The 18,461-nt window shown below is 39.4% G+C and overlaps 1 protein-coding gene across 5 annotated transcripts in view; it reads right to left on the bottom strand.

Annotated features, from left to right (window-relative positions):
- The window catches only part of LOC111866818 (FERM, ARHGEF and pleckstrin domain-containing protein 2), a 169,863-nt gene that overhangs the window by 137,989 nt on the left and 13,413 nt on the right, over window positions 1-18,461 (bottom strand). For all 5 annotated transcript variants that reach the window (XM_033752420.1, XM_023856107.2, XM_023856109.2 and 2 more), the window contains exon 2: window positions 6,147-6,585. In XM_033752420.1, coding sequence (XP_033608311.1) covers window positions 6,147-6,326 — 180 coding nt within the window. In that variant the 5' untranslated portion in view covers window positions 6,327-6,585. The remainder of the gene's footprint in view (window positions 1-6,146; window positions 6,586-18,461) is intronic.

Here is an 18,461-nt window from a genome sequence, read left to right as displayed (position 1 = left end):
GGGAACTTTAAGTATAATATAATACAGTGATCAATTCCAACAAGAGAACAAATCTGTAAATAATACTTTCCTCTGGAACCCTAAAACCCGAGGCTCAAAATAGCTATATGTGAGGAAAGTAACAGATAAATTTCCATAAAAGTAAAGGAATACACATCTCACCCATTCACCGGCTTCCTCCCACACATTTAAGGGAGCCTGGTGATGTAATACCTGAACACGTGGTACGGGCGCCAGGTGGTTGACCTTTCCTACTCTTTGACCTGACCTGCCATAGCCAGAGTAATGCCATCCATCCTCCCCCCTCCACCACTACCGCCACCGCCGCCGCCACCCCCGTTCTCACTTCAACCCCGAAAACTTCCTCCAGTGGGTCGATACAAAATGTCTGCACCGACCCCAGCGACAGGAGGGTGGGGCCCAAACTCACTGTCAGGCCCCACGGTTGTTCACACCAAACCAATTCATTGACAATCGGGTGGCGGCGGTTTTGAAAACACACTACCATACATGACTGTAAAGTCTCACCTGAACAGCAGTCTTTCAGAAATGAATACGAAGATTCATTACTGCCGAATCCGTGATTAGACTAATTCTGAGCCATTTCAATCCAGTTCGAAACTATCTGTCTAACATTCAGTTCACAATCATCCTCCCCATCTATGACCCATCACATCTGGATTTCCGACTTCAGTTTATGCGCATTTCTCATTTCTCCCACGCGTGCTAAATGTCCAGACCATTTCATCCTCGCGAAGAGTACAAATTATGAAGCTTCTCATTGTACGTTGTTTTCCATTCACCTGTTATTTTCGCTCTTGGGTATAAACATTTACCTCAACACCTTATTTTCCGCCATCCCTAATTTATTATATTCATTCACTTAAGTAAGAGCCCGTTATTTGAACATCAACTATTATCGACAACCTTGCCTAGCACTGTGAGAATCGAATCTGCAAACTCGAGAAGCCATCAATGCTAGTATCACTGCACATGTGTCTTACTGAATTTTAGCTACAATGTATTCAGCCCATTGTAACAATAACACAGTCAAAAGCAAAGCTAACCTTGTCCCCAGGCTTAATTAATTAAGCACCACGCCATTAAGATGTATGGTGGCGTGCAGGTATAGTTCCACGATTCTTGACCTCGGCACTAAATAAAAGTGAGCTCTCGGCTTTACGACTCGGCCGCTTTACCCCCGGAAAAAATACCACGGAACACATTAGATAAGAGCCTGGGTGGGGTAGGGGAAACTGTGTTACCCCTGCCGGAAATCAAACCCCGGTCGTCCAGATCAAACCCCGTCGCTATACCGACTGAGCTATCCTGGCTCAAGACAACGAAGTAATCCTATTTTCTATCCCCGATATTTCTCAAACACAATCAGTTGTTTGTAGAGAAAAACAGCTCATTGCTGTTTTCTGAGCCAAATATTCTGAGAACTCAGCATAACACTAAGCACTTCTTCTGGCAGCCGTGAGCTTTGTTGGTTTTCTTTTCATATGAAAAGATAATGAAAAGAAGCCACACTTCGGCATCCAACCTTTCAAATAACTATAACACAGTGCTACAGAGTCAAGTGAGCGGAATCACCCAGGACATTAGGCAACCTCAATGGTTATGAGAATGCTGATTTTTTCTATAAGCACACACCAAAGAACAGACGGATGACAGAGTCTTAAACACATCCCAAATAAATCAGTTTTTAAAAAATGGTGTATTCACTATGACACTAACAGTTATCGGTTATCAGATCACTTCAGGCTCCCGTATTTTCTCTCAATAGGTTCAGAGTCTGATGTTTGTCTTGTGTTGCAAATATTATGGAGATGACATAAAGAGATTACAGAGAACAAAACATGCTACCACTACAATTACTGACTTTTTGGACATTATCCATTGTCCCGTCGGGGGCTCTTTCCCGCAGGTAAAGCGACCGGAGCGTGAAATTGACCACTCACGTCCACCAAGTGCTGAGGTCAAGAATGGTGGAGCTATACCTTCACTCACCATACATCTTCATGGCATAGTGCTTAATTAATTAAAAACAAGGACAACTTTACCTTTGTTACATGTTTTTGTTTAAAGCTATTACTAGATATAAATTTCTACTTTGTTGTTATCTTGTTTCCTGGAATGGAATTAAAAACAAAATCTTATAAACAGTTTAAAAAGTTTCAAAGAGACGACACAGCTAATATCTACTATTCAAATAATGAAGAAACTCCATCAACATTCATATGAGTGGGAGATAAAGCATGTCCATGTACATGTGGGGCAAACTGAAGAAACGCTGAAGAACAGAATGACCATGAGTTGCCAAATGTTGTCTATATAGTGGCACTTGGCACAACAAGAAAGTGTAGATCAGAATTCAACAACTATCCCATGGCCTAGAGGGATACTAACATCAAATTAATGAACGAAGCTTTTATACCTGAAGAGCTGGTCAAACAAATCAAATGCAGTATTATTCTTTTGTGACACTATATGTGGTTTTAGCAACTACAAATACCCAGCAATGAAGGTCAGAACATCTAACTTACAAATTAAATTTTATACATCTCAGCAATCAATTTGAGAAAAAAATCCACCAACATATAATTACAATTTATAAACATACTCAATTTCAATTTGTGTGGCACCTCTGTTAAGAAAATTTCCACTGAAAGTCATCCAGTATATTCTCTAAATATATCGAATAATACAAGTTTAAGTATAGTGGTACTGGCAAAGATGAAGTTATCCCTAAGCTTAAATAACTAGGCATTACCACTGTAACAACATATTCAACAGTCAAGACACAGCTCCACCATTCGCAACCTTTGTACTGAATAGAGTCGAGTGGTCAGCTTCATGCACCTGCCGCTTTACTCCTGGGGAAACAGCCCCTGGTCCCCACTTTACAGAAGGCCGAATGGAGGCCCCAGAGTCAGTCTGGAAGTTACAGGGAATAGACAATCTCTCGTCCTTACTGGGAATCGAAACAAAAATCCTGGGTTGTCAAGCCCGTAGCCTAGTCACTAAGTCACTATACCGAATGAGCTGTCCCACCTCTCACGTATAGTGGTTCACCAATTAAATTGTAAAATAAAATCTGTTTTTACAAGACAGTACTTCATTTTCATTTTAGCAAAAAGCATGCTTAAGCTTCTGTTAATATGTTAAAAAATGTCAGGAACCTGTATCAATGGCTCCAGTACAAATCATGCCTTGAAAGTTTTCATGACTATCGGGATGATTAATCTGGATAAACAGAAACTAGAAATGTGTCACTGGTGATCATAATTGGAACACAGCTTCTATTTAATTCATTACATTAAGATTGGCAAAGAGGTGAAACACAAATATACTGAGGCATGGAATTCTTCTCCTAAGCCTCCCTTTTCTCACAGGATTAGCAATGTAAAAGGTAAAGTTGTCCCTGTGCTCAACGAGTTAAGCACTACACCATGAAGGTGTATGGGGGAGTGGATGTACAGATCCACATTTTCTTGACCTCAACACTAGCTGGAGGTGAGTGGTCAGCTGCACGCCCCGGCTGCTTTACGCCAGTGTAAAGAGCCCCTGGTACCCATTGGATAGGTTGGGTGGACCCCAGAGCCAGTCTGGACGATTTGGAGAAGAGAAAATTCTTGACCCTACCAGGACTCAAACTCCAACCCCTCAGTCATCCAGCCTGTAGCCAGTCGCTATACCGACTATGCTACCTCAGCTCTTAAGGTAATAAAACTGGAATGACAAATGTGTAGTAATAAGAATATAGTGACCCACAGAGAACACCACAACTATCCAGCTGTGGAATGATCAGCTATTTGGCTCGAACAGTGATCATTGATTTTCTAGTGGTAAGCAAATTTCAATTTGTCATCCATGTTAATTTTGAGACAAATGTACACACAGTCTCTTATAACAAAAGAAAAACATATACACTATGATCCTTTTATATGCATATCAAAAGGACAACTTTATTCTTTTTACTACTATCTAAAATTTTGCTTCATGCTATGCACTCAGTAAAAACTTATTTAAATATCTGTACAACCAGAAATTTCATTATAGTACTTTTCACAATTCATTACTATTTCAAGCACCTCTTACACTTTCAATCCACAAATTCTTTGGGGAATGCCACGTTATTTTCGATAATATTAAACTCAAATGGAATGATCCATATAAACAATTACTGAGCTAATATTTTTAAGAAATGCAGAAAAGAGAACTTCAACCAGATTTATTATTTTGGTGCAATAGCTAGGTAAGCCATTTTAACTCGACATGTGACATACATATGGCAATATATTACAAACACATCATACATACACACATTACATTCTGTAGATCCAAAGTAAGTCAGAATGACTGTAGGACATGGAACAAGTCATATAAATACAAAAGCCATAAATACAGTACAACTGAGACACAACAACAAAAATACATCCACTATATAAGTCAATACTGTCAACTTATGCTATGTACTTAACCTTTTAAAAGGATGAGTCATTCTTAGACAGTAGGAATTCATCAACAGAGCAGAATGAGTGTGTATTTAAGTATCGTTTCAGTGCTAATTTAAAATGCATCTTTTCATTCATTAGACTTTTGAGACTAGATGGTACTTTGTTGAAAATATTAATGCCAGAATAACAAGGGATTTTCTGAAAACATGTCAGGTTAGCAACCGGTCTATGGAGATGGTGCTTGTTTCTCATGTTAACACTGTGTACATCCGAATTGGTCTGAAAACGTTCTTGGTTATTTATAATGAAGGTTAATATGTAGTAGTAGTATGAGTGATATCAAAACCTACAACATAAATTCCCTTAGAAAACTAACAAGCACCATACCAATGGTGAAGGCATGCTTACAGAAATTCAATTTCGTAAAATACAGGACCTACATTACTTTTGGCAGCACTGTTGATGTTTCAGATATCCTTGCTGCTTCCATCTTCAGAGTGAAATGGTTATACCATTGCCCTTGCAGAGTGTGAGCCTAGTATTTCTCAACCTTTTGTATCGTGCATCCCACTGACTGTTCTGTCAAAAACATGTTAATGCCATCACTGCAAAAACAAACTTATCTCTTTCCAAGAAGAGTATTTTTAAAATTTTGAACATTTAAATATTATTTTTATCATTAATGAAAGTTCCCACCCAGCTGACCAATAAGGCTCACTCGCAGATCAAACTCTATGATAGCCAATGGGGGGGACTAAAAAAAAGATTAATGCCTACAAGAGCCAATCTCTGTCAGTGTTTGTGTTGTGTGTGTGTGTGTGTAACAGGTTGGAATGATCAAGAAACTTTGTATACATGAATGATGGATATGTACTACAACAACAAAGGCCATGTGAGAGTCATTTTGCCTTGAACAAGGAAGCAACAAATACCCCCAAAACAACAGAAATGCAGCAAAATTCTACACAGTGACATACAGTCACATGCACACACAAACACACAACAAAACCAGGACCAACATCAACAATCAAATGCCATGAAAGAATGAAATTGCCTTAAAAATATCCATTATATTCTGTAGTATTACACTGTCGTTACTTCAAAGAACAAGATTAATGGTTCCTAAGAATGGTATCTTCAGACATTGTGAAGATAGTGAATACTAATCTTAAGTCGAAGATATGATGTTCATTTGTACTTGTGCACCAATAAGCACTTTCACCTGACACAGCACAAAAGCATGGTTTCATACAAGTTAACATGCAGTATATTTCAGTGCACAATTTAGTAACCACATGCACTGGACTAACTGCTCATCGGATTTACATGGTGTTTGCTGAGAATTATTTGTAATTTAGACTGGTTACTATGATGGCCGATGGTTATAGGTCATAATGAGATTCTGAGTGCCGCTGATCTATTTTGATGGCTTCCACTACACACATCTCTTGAAATTACTCCTTTTATTTCAGGTCTTCTAGATTCAAAAAACAAATATTCAATCTCTGACTGATGTGTCAATCTGGACGCAATCTTGGGGCTGGAAAAACAGACACTGCTCATTGGCTGACTATAAAGCTGAATTTGACTACAGCTTGACAGGGTCTGATACTGTGGTGGGGATCCTAACTCCAAACCAAGGACCTATTTCGGCTACAATAGAATATCCAAGATTTCACTTACCTGTACTTGAAACATGGTGACAGAATCATCTAACATCTGAACACGTACTGCAAGCATCTTTCCACCCTTCTTCGGTGTGGTTGGAGGAGTTCTGGTACCCCCATCCACCCCTGCAGGGGTTGAATGTGAATGAGGCAGTTTCATGGAGGATCCCCCTCCAACACCACCATCTGGGTCCATATTTAACAATGTAAAATGGCTCTTTTACAAAAATAAAAAATTGTTGCTTCAGCACCTCCTGATGATGGCAATGGTGTCAAGGAAAGGCTTTCAATCACAGTAACCACAACGTAAACAACAATCTGCACTGGATTTGAGTCCTGGTGCTGCAATGGCTGCTACAGGGTTGTGTCTGGCAGCAGCAGCAGCAGCAGCAGCAGCAGCTATTCAATGGGCTACTCATCAGGACAGATACATCATCATGGGTGCATTTCAGCACCTGAAACACAGAGAAACAAACCAAGAGTTACTTTCATGAAGTTATCTTAAATGTACAAAATATAAAGGAAACAAGATTAAAACCTTCTTTACAATATGTAACATGTCAATATGTATGTTCTGCAGCAGACACATTTGTAATTAATGAGCTACTCCATAGAGCAGGATGATACATAGCTAATGCATGTGTCATGTATTAAGGAGGTGGTAGGAATAAACTTAAATCACAGACTGGATGTGACTGACGTTATTCATAATTTCGCTCTGTCACTGGATGAATATGCTGGGATATCTTATAGAAGACCACAACTCCTTCCTCTCACATAATTCCTCATCCAGCACTCACAATGACTGTACCATTTCTTCTTTGAAGCTATACAAAATCAACAGTTGAGGAACTCCCACAATCTAATTCAATAAACTTGAACCAAAAGAGAGAATGAATCTACTTAAGCATATATTTGCATGCAGAATGTCATTCATTACACATAAGTTCTGGTCCATACTTTCATGGATGCCAGCGCCATTCTCATTTCTGAAATTCATGAGATCACAATGATGGCGCATAATTAAAAATGATGTCATAATGATCATAACCAAGTTTCAAGATTATCTGATAACATCCTACAGTGTCTTTCATATAATAAACCAGTTTTGTTTTTCAAAATATGATTGGAAAGTTTATACTCATTAATGTAATATACCAAATTCCTAACAGAGTCCTTTGCAGTTCATTAAGCCTACTTCAGGTCTGTTTATATAGTTTACATAACATCAAATATATGAAAAAAGCCATTTACGGTCTTGAGTGAAGTGGACTTTATTATGGATTAATATGGCTGAAAATCAAGACTTGCTAACAACTCTGTGAAAATCTTCCACAGTGAACTTTAAATGTGCGAGACCTGAGGTTCTCACTATGCAGAGTCCTGCTTTCGTGGATGTGCCGCCGTGTAGTCTGGCATATCTTTAGCGACGTTTCAGATAAATGTGCTGCCTCTTCCAATAATGGAGGCACTGATAGCGATACAGACCAAGTGGTATTATATTTGTAGGGTTTGAGGTTCTCACAACTGTTGTTTTGAAGAGTTCTATCTTCTGATATATATAATGCCGTGTAGCCTGTTGAAAATAAACCGTTTCGGAGGAACATATCGCCTCCATCTTCAGGATTGAATAAGCTAAGCAAGAATTCAGTATGAAAGCAGGTGGCATGCGGAGCATCACGCTTGTTTCTTGCTTGGCTTATTCTTCGACCCTGAAGAGGGAAGTGACATGTGCCTCCGAAATGTCGGTTGTCTTACACGGCATTATATCCAAGAAGATGCAACTCTTCACTTATGATATCTATCAAATTTGTGCAAGGACCTCCAACATGAAATTATCACTGTCAGTCCTCATGTTCACAGATGACAGCAAAAAGAAAAGAAGCTTAACTACCTTGAAATCCGAAAATTGTATAGAAATAGTTTACTAGACATATAATTTGTTTCATTTTTCTCCTAAAGCTTAAGTTTGACGCATTTTTTGTCCCCATGAATACTTAAAGAGTTAGGAGCCAGTTATCTTCGAGATGAGTACAGAAACGCCTGTCGGTCTTCAAGTAAGGCATCTGTTGCTTTTGTTCGATTTTAACCAGAACTAGAATTTCCCAAAGGCTTTCAGTGAAAGTTTGCAATATCACATTAAAAAGAATATGTCCAATGCATAAGCGCCGAAACTACGTCACACACAGACGGTTAGACATTCTTTCCACATAAGGGGCTGTTTTACTTTGTAATGAACGCCTAATAAAGAAAATACATTACAGATGACTGTGTGAGTATAACTTAACATTTGCTAGCAATCCAGTTTCCATACACGTGACCACGAACCGCTGTGCGTTTTATTGCAGACAGTTTCTGATAATATGGAGACATATTTACATACATGGTTTATGCTGGATACTGTGTAACCCAGATTGGGATTATCGCAATTGTTTCACAGTGAACTCGCCTGAAAATACGTACAAAGTAATGCATTTCACTTTAAACACCTGGGCGGTGGGGGGAAAAACAATGACCCAAATGTATTCAGTGCACTCAACAATGATATAGGATTCCCAATTATTCAATTCTCAGCGCTGAATAAATGTTCTATAATGACCGATCGTAAAGTGTCTGCCTTCACAGCACATCACAATACAACACAAAAGCACAAATCTATGCTCAAAGTGGGATTTTAACCCGTTACCTCTGTGTCCTTGCGGCTCTAGACGGTACAAACGACAAGCAACACGCTATGTGTAATCGGCTGAAACCTTAAATTACATCTGAAAATCGAAGCATCCAATGATGATCTGTTTGAAGTAGTATGTGATTTTTCATCGACCACTACATAAACTTTAGAGTAGAGGCCACTGATAATTCGGCGATGTTTTGTTAGCGTTGTAACCGACCGCGTGATTGTGTGATTTTGGTTATGTCGCGTTGCGATATGGTGTCTAGAGTAGCAAACAACTTGTGTGGAATTGTGTGCCACCCCGGGTAAAACAGGCGCGTAAACCCACATGTTATGGTATAAAACTACGATCTGCGTATGGCATAACGGTTTCCAAAGCAGAACTTCAGCAGCTGACAATAAGAGGTCAAGCCGACCTTAAACTTCAAGAAACGATTCCTTGATTGCTCAAATGAAAGACATCCATGCATATCGCCGAATTATTCTGTGGGAATCAGCAAAAGAGATCGGAATATCCACTGCCTCCTGTCAACAAAAGACTTAAGGGTGCATCAAGGCCGCGCCATAGCTCAAGCGGTTAGTCGCTGGCTTCCCACCGCGGCGGCCCGGGTTCGATTCCGGGGTCTAATCAAGTGGGATTTGTGGTGGACAAAGTGGCGCTGCGGCAGGTTTTCTCCGAGTACTTCGGTTTCCCCTACCAATCTTCAGTCCACCAATTGCTACACAATCACGCTCGCCTATTATCTGGGGCTGGTACAACAGGCCAGAAGTGGCCGCAGTACAAGGGACTTGGTCCCACACCACCAGCATCAAAAAAAAAAATTAATGGTGTATCAAGTCTCAGCGAAATTTGTGTCAAGGCTCTTGACTGATGATCATATAATACAATGTGTTGCAGTTTGCGAAGACCTGCAACGGTTCCTTTCAACGTCATAACTGGACATGAGACTTGTACGGTTATGACGTTGAAACAAGATGACAGTCATCGTTATGGAAGAGTCCTGATTCACTGCGCCCTGAAAAAGCACAAGTGCCCTCCAAAATGGCACTGATCACCACGAGGGATGTGGTTCTAAGAAAAAAACAAGGAACGTGGACCGTAGGACGTGGTATCGCCATCACAACAGTGCGCCTGCTCACAACTCACACAGCACTGTTAGTTCAAAATTTCTTCACAAAGTATTTGTCTGAAACCTCCCATTTGCCTGACCGATCTCCTCCATTCTAGTTGTGTTGTCCAAAATAAAAATGTCCTAAAAGGAAGGATTCACACGGCAAAGGACACTATAACTAATATGACAGATGAACTGAGAGCGACATTGAGCTTTCAAAAGAGTAAAAGGCCACGGGAACGCTGCGTTCCTGCTCACGGAAAATGTTTTCAATGTGTAACTAAGCTGCAAGTCCTCAAATAAACTTATTACTTATGAATAAGGAACTTCCCCAATAAAACTCGTAGGTAAACTTCACGGACATGCAACTTGATCGATGTAAAGTTGTAAAACTGAATCTGTTTAATTCAAGCCTCCCATTTGCACAGAAAGGGTACTTAAGTATACGGGATTAGTGATTCTGGAACGTGAAGCCGTGCAGTCCAGTAAATGTTTACCAACGTTTTTGGATAACGTGCTGCTTCTGTCTTCATGGTCTTCCCTGAAACTGAAGGCAGTACATTCCTCCGTCGACATACATATATCAGCCTACACGGCGTCACATCCCAGAAGACCGATATTTTCATATTACCGTCGTAAGAACCTAATCTCGAGTATAATTAACACGAGTTGAGATTTTTCATGAACACCAAATCATATTACAATTATTGAATAACATTTAACTAATCACTTCATAACAAAAACATGAATCTGTTACTTGGTGCATACTTCATTGAACGGGTTGATGAAAACGTGACAACTTAATTAAAGAAGGAAGAGAGTGAAAATGTGCAATGCACGGAAGTCTGCTGTTGCAATATTCTGCACTGGTACGGCTTGAAGGCTGTCACTGGTCATTGCTGCTCCAAATTCTGGTTACGTAACTTCCCTTCATATACATATGCTGAACCAGGTAAAAAACACTTTAGGGCAAGAGCCATTAATTATCGTAAGGCACAACTATTAACAGAGGTATAAAAATGTTAAAAACTGGCACCGATTTGAATTGCTTCAAAAGCAATCGCGACCATCTCCGTATGCTACGCAACAAATGCCTGGAATAATAAAAGCTATGGTCAAATGTTCCAGACAAAACGCTACACACATTCGATAAAGCCATGTTCTTACCGCATTCTCATGTCACAGAACAGAGAGCCGGTGTTTTCAAACTTTCATAATGAATAGAACTTATTACAACTTCTGCTTTCCATTAAATTCCCTCCATCTGAATACACTCCGGCTAAGGTTACAAATTTTTAAGTAGCTATTTTTGTCAAAACCAATTAGGTACCATAAGTTCCCTGTACCTGAATATTTCATAACTTAACCTCATAGATTCCCATCGTCGCCATGACCATAATTTTCAATATACATGAGTTAATGATAAAAATACATTAAAACGTCGATTTATCAAAATCTATGACTATACATTCTTGTTTAGCGAGTATAAGCAAACTCCCACAAATCTGTCGGTCTTCATATGGCAGATGATTGATCGTTAAAAACAGCTCTAGACTTCAATCTACATTCGAGTCATTACGTAATTTGACATTTTATCAAAAGCTGTTCCCCCAAGTGCAACTGATAAATCTAGAGAACATCACGGTTGAGCAGTCAGCGGGTGTTTCGTATTCAGGAGAATCTGGGATCAATTTTCGACCCACACAGGGGCTATCCTGGCTGAGATTTTCGCGGTTTATCTCAGGATTTAAAGTAAATACTGGTGTCGTGCCTTTCACATTTCATTTTCACTATTCGACGCTGTACAACCAATGTAATCGAATGGACGTTAAATAAGTACTGTTAGTCAGCCTCTGACGAAATTGTATCTGTGCGAATGCGCTAATTGAATTGCTTCCTCCTGTCCAACTCTCTGCGTGATAAAAGGAGAGAAGGAACTCCTGCGATGAACCACTGCCCAGAACAAGACCCGCGTGTTTCACATGACATAAATTGTATCGCTATTATTTGGTCTGCGGCCCGGAAAGCGTTTTCAGCTTTTTTAACTGGTCCTCCAGCACAATGCACTATGTTTATATTGGTATTCACCAACCAGAAAAATGTTTCAGACAAAAATTATGAAACGTAAATGGCTAAATGTTTTATACTCTGCATATTTCTGATGCCCTACGTCGATACTCGTTTACCTTTAAGTACCTCGACACTTTAAAGAACACATGACTATATTACGTAAGCGTTCATTGTTTAACTACTGTTGTTATTAGAGCTACGTTAATTTCTAAGGTGCATGAGACATTTCGATTCCTATCAAATGCCTTGGCTCGATTCCAGAAGCTTCAAGAAAACTACGGCGTTGTCAAAGTAACAGTACAGCTAGCGTTTTATGTAGGTCATGACAGTGCTTCGAGTTATCTTTAATGAAAGAATAGCAGACTCATTTCTTGAACATGTGGTCGAATATTTTCACACTAGCGAACAGAACTACTGTTACGCTTTGGCGTAAAGTGTTTATTTAGTTCAACTGAACTTCCTTTAAAGCAATAAACAATTTTGCTTCAATGTATTTTTCTGCCATGTTAGGTGGGTCCCTTATCATCAGGGCATAGCGATTCCTCAGGTTGCGGGTGGAGGAGACGGCCTGCAGATATTTAGACTAGCTGCGAATATACTGAATATGCAGTCGCGGAGAGCCCCAAGGGGTGGTCCTCCAGCTTGGGGGTTGGGCGTGGGTCTAACAACTCCTCGCCATAAAAAAAAATACGCTTGTTACTAGAGATCACAAGAATCCTCGGACCTGGACGGATTCTTTGGATACAAGACCTAAATGAAAGAAAATGGGCACAATATTAAAATGGATCTTAGAGAGATACGATGGGATGTATGGACTGCATCGATCTGGCTCAGGAAGGGGACCGGTGGAGGGCTCCTGTGAACATGGCAACGAACCTTCGGGTTCCATAAAATGCTGAGTTCTTGAGTAGCTGCACAATTTGCGGCTTCACAAGAAGGGCTCAGCTCCATGAGTGACTTTAATTTTTTTTTGGGGGGGGGAGGTTCCGAAATTTAAAGAGAAAGGTAAAATCAAGAATTAACAGGTATGTGCACGAGCTGTGGCAATTTCTTCCAAATAAAATGCATTTAACGCCACTCCCAGTAAATCCGAAAGTTTAATTCGACAGTACGTGATAAAATTGTGATATCTTGATCTCATGTCATACATCGTAGTAATTCCTTACAAGAATCTGGCAGTCACTAGGCTGAGCAATAAATTATCCGACGTTCATAGAACCCGAAGTCTCATCACAGTGTGCCACTAGCCCCAATCCGGAGGGATCAATCCAGTCCACATCCTCACACTGCTCCTTTACGATACATATCAATATGATCCATCTATGACTGGTTCTCCCAAGCAGTCTCTTACATTCGGGCTTCCCTGCCAAGATTTGGTAAGCTTTTCGTGTTTACCAATACGTTCCACATATCCCGCCAACCTAATTCTCACCGACTTGACTTCATCGCCACCGTAGTATTTAGCGAGTAGTAGAAATTATGAAGTTCCCTAGTATGCAGTTGTCTGTACCAACTGTTATCTTCTCTGTCTTGGCGTCCAGAAATTCTCCTCGGTACTTTTTATTCAAACGTCCTTAATGTATGTTCTTCCACTTTAACGAGAGGTCGAGCCTGACACCCATACAGAACAGGAGGTAATTTTAATGTTGACAACTGGACGGTACAAGATGCAACTTGTTTATCACGTAAAGAAAAAGAAAACAGCAGTTTCTTATGATGAACTCTACAGCTGGTGGGGTGGGACTAAGTCCCTTGTACTGCGGCCACTTCTGGAACTCTACAGCTAAGTGACAGATCACTTGAATTACCAAGCGTGACGTTCGGGCCACATTTCCAGAAAGAAGAAACAATTATCTTCAACTACCATTATCTGGCCATAGTATCAACAGAAATTCATCATCACCATTGGCAAAAGAGCCCTTTTTGAACCGTAACCTTCCTTAGAAGATCCTGCTAGCCTTACCTATTCCGTCGTGAATTACACCATCAGGTTTTAAATTCTTTGGATTCCGCAACAATCATTTTTTTTTACAGAGAAACGTCAACATTGCGTCCAACCCACAACCTGGAGGACAAGGTCCCTGTATTTATGTCCCCCACTGACAGGGTAGCCCAGTTATACCCCTGGGCACCGGGTTCCTTTTTCGTCGCCTTCTACAACTAGGGGCTAAGGTGAAGGTATTCTAACCTGCCTCCACACGGGACCCAACAGAAACTGAATGATTTTGATATAATTAATATAATGAGTGCTGCTTACCTCTTCCAGAACAAATATATGCAAAGTCTGATTAAACAGTAAAACTACGGAACAAAGCTGGCACTTCTCCTAACGATAATACAATTTTACCGGAAGAGTTTCTTGTGTCTACATTCCTTTTAACGGTTTCAACAGTATACAGAAGAAGCAACTGAAACTTACAAATTAATTATACAACCAGGTGCTATACTTCTGTGTGTAATTTGAACTAATATGTTCGTTTAATTAGCGCGCATGTTATGAAAGCCAATGTTTGTGAACCATGTTCTACTTGAGAAAAAGTTGCAATGGCAAGTTCTGCCCTGTTCTCTGCTCTTGACAGATCCATAAACGACTCATTTCTCGGACAACCTCTCAAGACGGACCAACTGCTGTAATCACTCGTACACAGACAACACACTTCAATTTACAAACTTTATTTCAATCGATTTTCAACCTGATCAACAATTTAAAAAACAAGAGAGGCCCTGAAGGCAAAATGAAACACTACGCTAATGCAGCGACGCTACAGGACGGAATTTGGAGAGAATAACCTTCTGAGCCATCCATTTACGCATTTTACAAACAATTCTGTGAGGCATGTTGTTTAAGCAAAGGGTAAGCCCCTTTTTCTGCAAAATGCATGGAAGGATCTGGAATACCAATTTGGTATGTACACAGTTACCAACAACGTACATATCTAAGTAATAAATACCCTGTCAGCTGTAGTTTAATGTTTAAATGTTCGGATGATGTACCTTACCTGAATGCTACATAATAAATTTATTAAACTACAAACATCATTTATGCTCACCCGGTATAGAACCAGAAAAATACCAAAGAACTGCCAACGTCCACCTGACGTTTACCACCTTCGATACGAGAAATTTAATTTCATCTCCAACCTAATGGTTTTTCTTGGCTTTTTAGTTGGTTTATCATCACTTGATTATCTTCGCGTAGGAATACTGGGTACAGATTTATAAAGTGCGGTACTACAGAGTCAGCAAAATTGTAACTATCGCAATTCTAGTATCGAAAGTGAAGGCAAATAGGCGACAGCTGTTCTAAATGCAGTGCATTACGGGTCACTGATTCGTCAGGACATATACAAACACTCTAATTACCTTCTATGCCACATAAACTAAACTGAATTATTTTACAATACTTGGACCGCTTACACCGTCAAATTAATTGATGGAATAATCGGTGCATATTTAGAAATAACAATGTGAAAACAACACAGCAAGCCACGAACAAACTCTGGACGACATCAAGAACCTCCTCATCAAGATAGACAGGCGGCACAAAATCTGCCCCATACAAGAAGGACGATAGGAGTACGGACACGAACCTACGTGGTTTAAAAAAATTTTAACTATTGACAATAAAAGTTTTTTTAATAACATCTACAAACTTTCGAAAACCTCAACACCAGGAAGCTGCTGTGATTGTGAAACGTTCGACTTTATGCGTACTGTGCATTATAGGATACAAGTGTATGTATTTTAAATCAAAACACCTATTGTGATGGTAGTTTCCAGTTTGTAATGATGTTCCCTCTGAAGATGGCCCATAAGGACCGAAACATGTAAGGGACGTGTAAGGGATATGTCACATTGGACGGAATGGTTTGTATTCATAGTAACAATGTAGTTAGCTAAGTGTATTAACTAATACAAATACATTCAAAGTTCGTTCTCTGAAACTAATAGTACTGAGTATACGGGTAACACGGGTTCCAGATTCCATGCGAACAGTCTATGTATACCACCACCGCATAACCCCAAGCACAATTTTACGGCCATCATAATACACAACTTCGTAACACTACATTACATATCGCTAAGCCCTCTGAAATTCGTACGCCCAACCTGTTTGGCTTCAGGCAACAAAAAACTTAAAAAACAAAACGAAGGTGGGATGGACTCCGTGGCATGCAATTCGTAAAAGGTTTCGTGAAATTTGGTGGCGAAGCTCACGTCTTGAAGTGACGACAGGGCTAATGGTTATAAACGCGCAGGGACATGACAAAATAAATATCTCTTTCAATATGAGTTTTAATATGTAGGTAGTCTAATTTACAGTATTACCTGAATATGAGAGAATTGTTCAAAAAGTCCGTGATAGCAATCCCACGAGGAAGCCACATTTTTGCCCCAATAATCAATACAATGGTCTATTATTCTCGTCCACCACAAAAGCACAGTCGGATCCAATCAAAATTTAATCACATGCACAAAAAACCACGGATGTACAATACAGATATTTTTATAGCAGTGGTCTGATAATTTCATGCGCAATACATGTAGAACATCTTTATTATAGATAAACAGCAGTGCACTTTGCACAGGTGAGGATACAATTTTCCGCAGAGTAAGGGGCATATTGCGATCATTTGGACTTGTCCAATTTATTTATTCAATAATTTCGTGACTCTGTACCAGCTGCTGAGGAATAGCGAATGGAAAAGGACGGGGAAAAGTAGCCGTGGCCTATTGTAATATATCCAGGTGAACACCATGAAAAAAAATTAAAGACTGCCAGTACCCGGCTGGGATTTGAATGTAACCAAACGAGACTAAACAAAATTCACTTCCCCATAGCACAGCAGTATGTTGTTGGTGACTGTAGGGAATTCGGAGCACGAAATTGGGACAATTTCCGACAACATGACGTTCACACCAAACTTCGTGAAAATTGGTCCACGAAGTAATTCAAGATTTGAAAGGGGGCACACGAGAGACGACGACAGCATGATAATCTCGGAAAAGGAAAATGAACTAATAAATAATTACGCATCTAATGTTCTAGCAAAAGGAGCTTCTACGTAATCCGACTCCCAAAATATGCTAAATAAAAAAAATATTGTAATGGCTATGCGATCTATGTTATCCCTTCTATCACGGGACAAACTATTTTGTATCATACTGATAAGATAAAAAAATGTGATGGTAAAATTTAAGATTACGAGTACTTCTAAAACCTTTGTGCTTTCTTGGTTCTCTGTTTTGAGTACATATGCTTTGTAAATCGCCTGGTAAACAGATTTAACGTAGAATTTAAATTGTTACTACTACCGGACATACTGTCTACGGGTAGCCGCCGAGGCACAAGTCTGTTTCAAACCCAGCTGGTTATGTTTCACCTTTGATACGACTCAAGGGATTTCGATGTAATTTGGAAACATGAATATTACTTTATAAAATTTTTCACAAACAAACCGTACGAGAAAAAGAGTACAACGCACAATACATAGGTCCATCGCCAAATGCTAAAACTTCTGCTTGAAATATTTTTTTATATATCGCGTAGGCCTTTTTTTAAGAAATGCAAGGAAATTAAATAGATATGCAGTGTAATTTTGATGGTTTACCTTCTCCAGCAATAGAATTTAAGATTATTCAGAGTCATATAACATAACACCTGTCAGAACACATTTGATTTTCAGTAGATGAACACCAAAATTGCAAATAGCGAATTTGGAAAATATGTAGGCCTCTAATTCAATGTTCAGCTAAGCCTTTCCATTCGTTAACCATGCAAGCAAGATGTGCATCTCAACCTCTCATTGTCTCGAAGCGGTTCGGGCACCAGGCATATAGACAATCTGAGTACAACACATAAAACTATAAATTTATTGTCTTGTTTGACCCACGCCCTGTTTCAAAAGTAAATGATTAGTAAGTTACTTCCAAATGAAGTACTGAATTTTGTACTGTAAGTCACTGTTACGAAATGTTACAAATCATGGTCTGAGAGGAATTAATAGTGAGGGAATCTATACGCACAGGGACATGAATATTTTGTCGTAAAACTAAAATAATTCGTTTTCTGAGAAAAAAAAACGCTCATGTCTTATTTCATGCTGTTTTATAACTTCTGACAACTTACTCTTGATAAGATAGTATCTTAATTTACACAAACAGTGGCCTAGAAGGAACGTTCGAAATTAAGAATCATGTAACACAAGACATGCATACGTGTATGCCAGTATCTGTAGCGTTGTTACAGGTCTCATCTCACAAATTTCTCTTGAACAACACGGATTTTATGCGTCTTATCCTTCACTTCATATTCCCTTAAAATATATCAAAGTAATTTCGCTTTCAAATGTAAATTCGTCACGAATATATTCACCAACGTTACTTTAATTTCAAAATAAAGTACTGTACACCAAACATTCACTGTAGTGTAAAATTGTTGAATACTAAGAAATTAAACGACAAAAACTGTTTA

The sequence above is a fragment of the Cryptotermes secundus genome, unplaced genomic scaffold (genome assembly GCF_002891405.2).
Source record: "Cryptotermes secundus unplaced genomic scaffold, Csec_1.0 scaffold446, whole genome shotgun sequence".
Lineage (NCBI taxonomy): Eukaryota > Metazoa > Arthropoda > Insecta > Blattodea > Kalotermitidae > Cryptotermes > Cryptotermes secundus.
This window is presented reverse-complemented; position numbering and strand designations above follow the sequence as displayed.